We start from the raw sequence: 9,772 nt of genomic DNA, 5'->3' as shown, positions 1-9,772 counted from the left end.
AACCAGATTAGAGTGTAACCTTTTACTATCAGCCCTCACCAGATGACTCAAAGACTTTAGCAGGACTTGATCAGCTCTAGATGGCCATTTTTTTCTTTCCTTTTTTTTTTTTTTGAGACAGAGTCTCATTGTGTTGCTCAGGCTGGAGTGCAGTGGCATAATCTCAGCTCACTGCAAGCTCCACCTCCCAGGTTCACGCCATTCTCCTGCCTCAGCCTCCCGAGTAGCTGGGACTACAGGTGTCTGCCACCATGCCTGGCTAATTTTTTGTATTTTTAGTAGAGACGGGGTTTCACCATGTTGGCCAGGCTGGTCTCAAACTCCTGACCTCGTGATCCACCTGCCTCAGCCTCCCAAAGTGCTGGGATTACAGGCGTGAGCCACCGTGCCCAGCCTAGACGGCCATTTTAACAGATACCGTCTTTCTGTTACTCGTGGTCAGCACCTGGCATTTGCCTCTGAAGGCTCTGCCCAAATCACAGACTTTTTCTTGAAAGATGTTGATGACTGTCTGGATTAGCTCAGGACATTCTGCTTGTCCGTGTTGCTCTTCTTGTACTGGTTTGTTAACCCCTTTTACTATTTTCTTTTCTCCTGACGTTAAATTTTACTTTGATGTGGAAATTTTAATCTGACATTTACACATTAAATATACTAGTATGTATGGTTGCAATATTGACTGACTTGTGGATTGGCTTGAGCCTGTGCCCCCCATGGCTCTGACTAGAGTGAACGGGAAGTAATAAGGAGAATTGCCTGTTTGGTTACTCTATTAGCTCATGGCTTTCATGATTGAATAAGCATCAAAAAAAGTTTGACCTTGTAGAAAGACACAAAAGTGCACGGACCTCGTTATGTCTGACCTTGTGCTGCTCATGACAGCTACAGAAACACCTGGATTGGTTACAACCTGGCAGTTGCCTTATTTGAATATGGTTTTAAGAGTTGGCCACCTATGCCAGGCACGGTGGCTCACACCTGTAATCCCAGCACTTTGGGAGGCCAAGGCGGGCAGATCACAAAGTCAGGAGATCGAGACCGACCTGGCTAACACGGTGAAACGCCATCTCTACTAAAAATACAAAAAATTAGCCAGGTGTGGTGGTGGGCACCTGTAGTCCCAGCTACTCAGGAGGCTGAGGCAGGAGAATGGCATGAACCCAGGAGGCGGAGCTTGCAGTGAGCAGAGATCGCGCCACTGCACTGTAGCCTGGGCGACAGAGCAAAATGCTGTTTCAAAAAAAAAAAAAAAAAGAGTTGGCCACCTATGATTGGCATGCCCAATTTGGGAGGCCAAGGCGGGCAGATCACAAAGTCAGGAGATCGAGACCGACCTGGCTAACACGGTGAAACGCCATCTCTACTAAAAATACAAAAAATTAGCCAGGTGTGGTGGCGGGCACCTGTAGTCCCAGCTACTCAGGAGGCTGAGGCAGGAGAATGGCATGAACCCAGGAGGCGGAGCTTGCAGTGAGCAGAGATCGCGCCACTGCACTGTAGCCTGGGCGACAGAGCAAAATGCTGTTTCAAAAAAAAAAAAAAAAAAGAGTTGGCCACCTATGATTGGCATGCCCAAAACTCTGTGATTAGCACAAAAGTAGTTTACAATATGTTTATACATCCAGTCAGGTTACAGTTCACTATGTAGGAGAAACTTTTTTTTTTTTTTTTTGAGACAGGGTCTCACTCTGTTTCCCAGGCTGGTGTGCAGTGACGTGATTATAACTCACTGCAGTCTTGACCTCCCCAGCCTCAGATGAGTCTCCCAACTCAGCCTCCTGAGTAGCTAGGCCTATAGATGTGCACCACCACACCTGGCTAGTTTTTGTATTTTTTGTAGAGATGGGGTTTTGCCATGTTGCCCAGGCTGGTCTCAATCTCCTGGGCTCAAGCAATCTGCCCATCTTAGCTTCCTGAAATGCTGTGATTACAGGTGTGAGCCGCCATGTCTGGCCTACGAGAAACCTTTAGGCCCAAGTTAAAATACATAAGGACGCAGCTTCAGGCTACACTTAATCTAATAATGGATACACATACTATCTGATTTAACCTCCATATCCACATTCTAAGAGAAATATGCTTTATTTTCCTGAGGCTATGTGGTTAGTAAATGATAGTGCTGGAATTTGACCTTTGATCTTTTGGACCCCAACTGCCAATCTTTTCATGTCAGTATAACAGAAATCCATTGAAGAATATCTGGATGTAATTCAGGAGAAGAGGAATGTGACATTTAAAAATGAAATCAAGGTGGCCAGGTGTGGTGGCTCACGCCTGAAATCTTAGCACTTTGGGAGGCCGAGGTGGGTGGATTGGGAATTCCTGAGGTCAGGAGTTCGAGACCAGCCTGACCAACATGGAGAAACCCCGTCTCTACTAAAAATACAAAAATCAGCCAGGCGTGGTGGTGCATGGCTGTAATCCCAGCTACTCAGGAGGCTGAGACAGGAGAATCGCTTGAACTCAGGAGGCAGAGGTTGTATAGTGAGCTGAGATCGCACCACTGTACTCCAGCCTGGGCAACAACAGTGAAACTCCGTCTCAAAAAGAAAAAAAAAGATGAAAAGATGCAGGTGTGGTGGTTTATGCCTGCAGTCCTAGCACTTTGGGAGGCTGAGGCAAGAGGATTGCTTGAGCCCAGAAGTTTGAGACCATCAGCCTAGGCAAAATTGTGAGTCTCTACAAAAAAAAAAAAAAAAAAATTAGCTAGGCATGGTGGTGCATGCCTGTGGTCCCACCTACTTGGGAGGCTGAGGTGGGAGGATTGCTTGGATCCAGGAGTTCAAGGCTGCAGTGAATGTAAACCAAAAATAAAATTCTAAGGCCTCCCCCACCATCTAAATGAACCCCTCCTCTCTGCCAAGGGCATGTCACAGTTAACCCAACAGGGCAGCCATTAAATCTTAAAGCTCCAAAATAATCTCTTTCGACTCCATGTCTCACATCCAGGACATACTGATGCAAGAGGTGGGTTCCCAAGGCCTTGGGCAGCTGTGCTTGTGTGGCTCTGCAGGATACAGGCCCCGTGACTGCTTTCACAGGCTGGGTGTTGAGTGCCTGTGGCTTTTCCAGGGGCATGGCGCAAGCTGCTGGTGGATCTACCGTTCGGGGTTCCAGAGGATGGTGGCTCTCTTCTCACAGCTCCACTAGGCAGTGCCATAGTAGAGACTCTGTGTGGGGGCTCCAACCCCCCATTTCCCCCTCTCCATTGCCATAGTAGAGATTCTCCATGAGGGCCCTGCCCCTGCAGCAAACTTCTGCCTGGACATCCAAGAGTTTTCATACATCCTCTAAAATCTAGTTGGAGACTCCCAAAGCTTAACTCTTGTCTTCTGTGCACCCACAGGACCAACACCACATGGAGGCTTCCAAGGCTTGGAGCTTGTTCCCTCTGAAGCAATGACTCAAGCTCTACCTTGATCCTTTTTAGCCATGGCTGGAGCTGGAGTGGCTGGGACGCAGGGCACCATGCCTTGAGGCTGCACAGAGAAACAGGGTCCTGGGCCTACCCCATGAAGCCATTTTTCCCTCCTAGGCCTCTGGGCCTGTGATGGGAGGGGCTGCTGTGAGGATCTCTGAAATACCCCGGAGACATTTTCCTCATTGTCTTGGCCATTGACATTTGGCCTCTCTTTACTTATGCAAATTTTTGTAGCTGGTGGCTTGAATTTCTCCCCACAAAATGGGTTTTTCTTTTCTACCACATGGTTGGGCTGCAAATTTTCCAAACTTTTATGCTCCGCTTCTGTTTTAAGCATAAGTTCCAATTTCAGACCATCCATTTGTGAACGCATATGATTGTATGCTTTCAGAAAAAGCTAGGTCACATCTTGAATGCTTTGCTGCTTGGAAATTTCTTCTGCCAGATACCCTAAATCATCTCTTGCAAGTTCAAAGTTCCACAGAGCTCTAGGACAGAGGCAAAATGCTGCCGGTCTCTGCTAAGGCATAGCAAGAGTGGCCTTTGTTTTAGTTCTCAATAAGTTTCTCATCTCCATCTGAGACTACCTCAGCCTGGACTTCATTGTCCACATATCATACTATCAGTGTTTTGGTCAAAACCATTCCACAAGTCTCTAGGAAGTTCCAAACTTTCCCACATCTTCCTGTCTTCTTCTGAGCCCTCCAAATTGTTCCAACCTCTGCCTATTACCCAGTTCCAAAGTGACTTCCACATTTTTAGGTATCTTTATAGCAGTACCCCACTCCTGTTACCAATTTTCTATATTAGTCTGTTTTTACACTGCTATAAAGAACTACCTGAAACTGGATAGTTTATAAAGAAAAGAGGTTTAATTGATTCATAGTTACGCATGGCTGGGGAGGCTTCAGCAAACGTACAATCATAGTGGAAGGCAAAGGGGAGCAAGGGGCATGTCTTCCTATATCATCTTCTATTACTGTTGTGCTTGTAATCCAAGTGTGTTACTGATGTTGCCAGTTGCAGAACTTGAATATGTTTCCCACTTTTGCAACTCTTCTGCTTTTGTTGCTTACTTATCTGAGTATCTCGATCATTGAGGTTGTGCAATTGTAAAGACAGACGCAAATACAAAGAGAAGCACTTTGTTCCTCAAAGGCCTTTGGCTCTTTTTTTTCCTCCCCTATTTTTCAGAGACTTTTGTTCTGAAGCCTTTGGTTCTTGAATCAGAATTAAACATGTTTTTCTAGAGAGGAATGAATTTGAGATATTTGAGGCTGAGGTAGTGCAATCTTAATTCATTATATAATTTTCTAGAACTTTAACACCAGTGTATTTAGAGCATGAATATTTATAAAAATCACATTAAAAAAAGGTAAGTGGGCGGAGGGTGTCTTTCTCATTCATTGTGTACATACAGCTCAGAAAACCTGATCTCTAGGTTATAGCTCTAATTAAGTTCTTTTATATAACTGCAGAAGGAAGTTCTTGCATTGTGGATCACTGAGAATACATTGAATCCCAGCCCACTAAACTCTTTATTGAAAATTGTAGAGGTTTGAAATAACAGTGCTAGTCTTTTGTGACTTGCAGAAATTAAACTGAGGAATGTTCTTTGTATTGGTAATTTGAGCAGCTAAAAGAGCTATCTCCTGGGGTGGGGGTGGGTGGCAGGGAGCTTAATTGTGTTGTGGCTGAATTTGGAGTCACCACTGTCAAAAGTGTTTTAAGGCTTTTGTCACAGAGAAAGGCCTAAAATGCTTAAATCTCACTTGAACTGCACTCTGTTCTAAACTTCTCAAGATTAGGATTAAACCAGTCAAGCTTGCCTATTATTGGGCTCTTTCTCACTTTACTTCAGAATTTTTGTTGCTTTTTAAAAATTAAAAATGGGGTATTACCCAAAGAAAAAAGGCTTGACTAATATCATCTTTCTTAAAGCTCTTTTGTTGTTAGCAATAGAAATCCAGCACCACCTAGTTTAAGCCCAAAGCAGGGTTTATCATAAAGTATATAAAGAGAGGCCCAGAACTCAAGGAAAGTTTCCTAACTTCAGAATAGGGAGAATTCAAACCAGGGCTTTGAACACAGGCAGGATGTTCCCTCTGGCTCTTATCTCTGGTTCTTTGAGCAGCTTGGCTACATTATTAACTCACTGTGGAAGGGCTTTCTTGCTAGGTGGGAAAAAAAACATGGCTCCCAAGTTACAACATCCATCTCAACCAACAGACTGGGTCCCAGCTCTCTCTTTGGTCCAATATTTGAGTCAAGTAGTGTAACAACTGTGGCCAGGAAACAGAGCAATGTTGCACTAAATCATTTCTTACAGGACTCGTGTAACCCAGAGGTGCTCAAATTATTATCTGGGGATATCTAAGGCAAAGTTAAGAGTTTACCTGATGTGACTGGGCAGGATGAGCCAAGGGAAGACTGAGAACAAGGAGATGAGGTTAGGGAGGTGGCCAGCCATGGTTCATGCAGGTCCTTGATTGGTTAGGGTAAGATTCCAGAGCACAGTTGCCCAGCGGAAATGTAACATGGGCATGAGGGGCATGATGGTTAACTCCCGTAATCCTAACATTTTGGGAGGCCGAGACAGGTGGATTGCTTGAGGCCAGGAGTTCAAGACCAGCCTGGGCAACATGGTGAAACATGCCCCAGAGTTAGGAGGCGGGGCCTTTGGGAAGTAATTAGATCATACCACAGCCCTCATGAATAGGATTAGTACCCTTATAAAAGAGGCCCTAGAGAGCTACCTTGTTGCTTCCATCTTATGAAGACACAACCAGAACAAGAAAGTGGGCCCTCACTGGACATCAAATCTACCAGCACGTTGATTTTGAGTTTCTAGCATCCAGAACTGTAAGAAATACATTTCCGTCATTTATAAGCCACCCAGTCTGTTGTATTCTAACAGCCTGAACAGACTGAGACAGTAACAGAAAGGAACAAAAGTAACAGAACTGCTTCTTCATATTCATAAGCATGAAATGACAACCAAGGATCATAAGATACTTGAATAAAACTAGCAGGTTCAAAATAAATAAATAGAATGTGTGCTAGAAGAAACACAGATAGTTCATTGAATAGAGATAACTTTTTAAAAGTTCAGATTAATATTCTGAAAGAAATCTAAAGTGATAGCATCTATAAAATACTAACAGGTGACTGTAAAAGCAAAAATTAGTATGTTTTAAAACTATAATTCTAAAATAAAAAATCATGGGCTAGAAGAAAAAGTCAAGGAAATCCTGCAAAATGTAGAACAAGGGACAAAATGTTGATGAGTGAGAAAAATGTTGAAAGACAGAGGTGACCCGCTAAGAAGGGCCAATGTCCATCAATAAGAATTTTAGGTTGAGAACAAAGAAAACAGAGAGAAGCAAATAAATAGGAATAGTGCTCCTATAGCTTAAGAACCATGACTTCAGATAGAAAGGTCTTACCCACTGCTAATCCATATGAATGGAAAAATACCCATATCTAACAGTATACTGGAGGAACGTCACAATTCCAAAGACAAAAAGGAATACCTAAAAGATTCCCAAAAGGAAAAAAGAGGGTACTCAAAGGAATGACAACTATATTGGCATTATATTTATCGGCTCACTAGATGCTGGAAAAGAAAGGAACAATGCCTTTTGAAAATCTCTGAAGGACAATGATTTTGAGCCCAGAGCTCTATAACCATTCAAATTGGCATTTAAATGGAGACCAATATATATATATATTTTGATTTCCAAGGACTGAGGAACTTTATCACCTACAAACCCTTCCTGAAAGAACAGCTTAAGGATGTACTACAGCAAAACGAAAAGAAATCTAAGAAAGAGGAAGATACCAGGCTGCAGAAACAGAGCAATCCAGAGAAACTCTAGAGTGTTAGTTGTGCAATAGGCCCCCAAAAGAAATAATGTGAAGACACAAGATCATTGTAGTAGATAAAGTTTTATTACAGTACTAAATTTAAAAATCAGGGTATATTTACTTTTCCCTCAAGAGAGTCTGGGCACAGTGCCTCATGCCTGTAATCCCAGTACTCTGGGAGGCTGAGACAAGAGGATGGCTTGAGCCCAGCAGTTTGAGATCAGCCTGGGTGACACAGTGAGACCTGTCTCTACAAAAAAATAAGAAAATTAGCCTTAGTGACAGATAATTACATCACCTTTTCTTCTGGGTCCAAACACTCTATTTGACCCTGCCATGAATATTTTTTTATCATCAGCTGACTATAGAAACTTGTTCTTGGTTTTCAGTGTTAAGAATTAACCTATAGACATTTTATGGAAGATTTAATTTGCATTAGAGAACAGTGTGCTATAAACTCTGCCAATGCCAGGGCATGTTAAGAGGTATATAAAGTATAGAGAGGACGACAAAGGAAAGGAGTAGGTGTGCCAAGTCCCTCACCTTACCCATCAGAAAAGAGATACTTAGTGTGAGGTGGGGTTGGGGCTCAGGGGAGGGTGGCAGGAGAGTTTAGGAGAGGATAGGACACGTGGGTGGAAAGTGAGGTGAATGAGGGCTGGGAGGTTACAGGGAGCCCTGAGTGGAAAAGGCAGGGCAGAGCAGGGGGTGCTGAACTGAAGAGAGTGGAGCAGAGCAGGGATGTGCTGGGTGGAAGGGGCGGTGCAGAGCAAGTGGTGCTGAGCAGAAGGGGTGGGGCAGAACAGGGGGTGCTGGGCAGAAAGGGTGTGGCAGAGCACACAGTGCTGAGTGGAAAGGGCAGTACGAGCAAGGAGTGGTGAGCGGAAGAGGCGGGGCAGAGCAGGGGGTGCTGGGCAGAAGGGGCGGGGTAGGGGCGAGGGTAGAGCGCCCCCTCGTGGCTGGGGCGCCTGCGCAAACCAGCTGCCTCACGAGCACTGGAGGTTGCATTACTTGGCTTCACCTCACTTGTGCTGTCCGCGCCTGGCTTTGTCTCACCTGACGCGATATGCCTCTCCTGCGTGGGCGCTGTCCTGCCTGCCGCCACTACCGCCGCTTGGCCCTGCTCGACTTGCAGCCCGCTCCCCGCTTCGCCCACTCGGAGCCCCAGCGCCAGCGGCCCCTGTCTGCCGCGGTGAGTTGAGGCCCAGCCATCATGGCGGGCGGGAAGCGCGTGGCCCAGGCGGGGCGCCCCGACGGGTGGGGAGAAGGGAGGACACGGCGTGCGGGCCTCGCGTGGGAGGCTCCTGTGGCTTGGTCGCCGTTGGGGGAGGTTCTTGTGGCTTGGTCGCCGTTGGGGGACGTTCCTGGGAGAGGGTCGCTGTGAGGATGCCGTCGTCGGGCACAGGGGCGGAAAGCCCGGGACCCTGAGGAGCGCGCGGGGATTGGGCCTCCTTCGTTGTTACCCTTTAGCGGCACCTGGCTGGCTCGGGGGCGGGGCTGTGGTTTCGCGGAGGAATGGTTTACCATCCTCGGACGTCCTCGGCACTGCCAAGATCTAGCATTTTCGATAAAATGGTGGAAATCCTGGGCCACATAGAAGTTCCAGAGTGCGAAGGTTGGAACCGGAGAACCGTTAGATGAAAAATGAATTAAAAAAAAAATCAGGTGATCCATGAATCGATTTTCGGCATTTTAGATTTCACCAGGACCGTGTTTCTAGGACAACGGTCTAGTTGCTCAAAATGTTTTTTTAAGCACTTTTTGTTAGGCAGCAAGTCGCTGGCCCAGGAAGCCATACTCAGCAGCGCATGTCATCTTCTCTTCCAGGAAATGGCTGTTGGACTTGTGGTGTTTTTTACTACCTTCTTAACACCAGCTGCATATGTGCTAGGCAACCTGAAGCAGTTCAGAAGGAATTAGATGGAAGGTGATGTTGAACAGCTGTTAACGTCTAAAAAACTTTCAGAAAAAGCTGTGTTTTTGTTAACGAGCAAAATTACCTAGTTGAGTTGATGCAACCATTGTGGTATTCACTTTCCTCATGTTTATGATGAATATTTTGCACTTTTTTAGTACTGTGCATTATATAGATGTATAGTCAAAAATGTTCTGCTTAAGTGTTAAATAAAACGGAAACACTTATTCGTGCTTGGTAATATGTGTGCAGATTATTTTCTAAACATCGTGAAAGCTGATGAAAATTTACCGAGAACTGCTGTGAAAGGTCTGACTTAGTGATTCAGGGAGTGACATTAAGTGTTACTATATGGGAGTGAATGTGTCTAGTGACATCACCCTTAAAAGATTAGATGTGTAGCTATGAGGTAATATAAGTTTAGCTAAATGGTTTTTATGTTCTATTAGTACTGCCATGCCACACTTCACAATTTGCTGTGAGAAGTACAACCATTTCTTATCTTTGCCTCTTTAAATGACTACACGTCAGAATGTGAAGAATGAGTACATCTCCTATTTTAATGATTG

The 9,772-nt window shown here is 45.0% G+C and overlaps 1 protein-coding gene across 1 annotated transcript; it reads left to right on the top strand.

Moving 5' to 3' along the window:
* The first annotated feature begins 8,246 nt into the window (after nt 1-8,246).
* LOC116485090 (cytochrome c oxidase subunit 8C, mitochondrial) lies at nt 8,247-9,444 on the top strand. Its single transcript, XM_032180383.2, has 2 exons — nt 8,247-8,480; nt 9,116-9,444. Exons 1-2 carry the CDS (start codon nt 8,355-8,357, stop codon nt 9,206-9,208), a joined length of 219 nt encoding a protein of 72 aa, XP_032036274.1. The 5' UTR covers nt 8,247-8,354; the 3' UTR covers nt 9,209-9,444.
* The last annotated feature ends 328 nt before the right edge of the window (nt 9,445-9,772 follow it).

Source organism: Hylobates moloch, unplaced genomic scaffold, assembly GCF_009828535.3.
Source record: "Hylobates moloch isolate HMO894 unplaced genomic scaffold, HMol_V3 SCAFFOLD_16, whole genome shotgun sequence".
Lineage (NCBI taxonomy): Eukaryota > Metazoa > Chordata > Mammalia > Primates > Hylobatidae > Hylobates > Hylobates moloch.
The sequence above is the reverse complement of the archived record's forward strand: the minus strand, read 5'-3'. Positions and strand labels throughout refer to the sequence as shown.

Excerpts from the sequence above, each read along its gene's own strand:
- LOC116485090 (XM_032180383.2), top strand. The coding sequence starts at position 8,355 with ATGCCTCTCCTGCGTGGGCGCTGTCCTGCCTGCCGCCACTACCGCCGC. Across the intron at positions 8,481-9,115 it reads AGCGGCCCCTGTCTGCCGCG|GAAATGGCTGTTGGACTTGT; the intron begins GTGAGTTGAGGC and ends CTTCTCTTCCAG.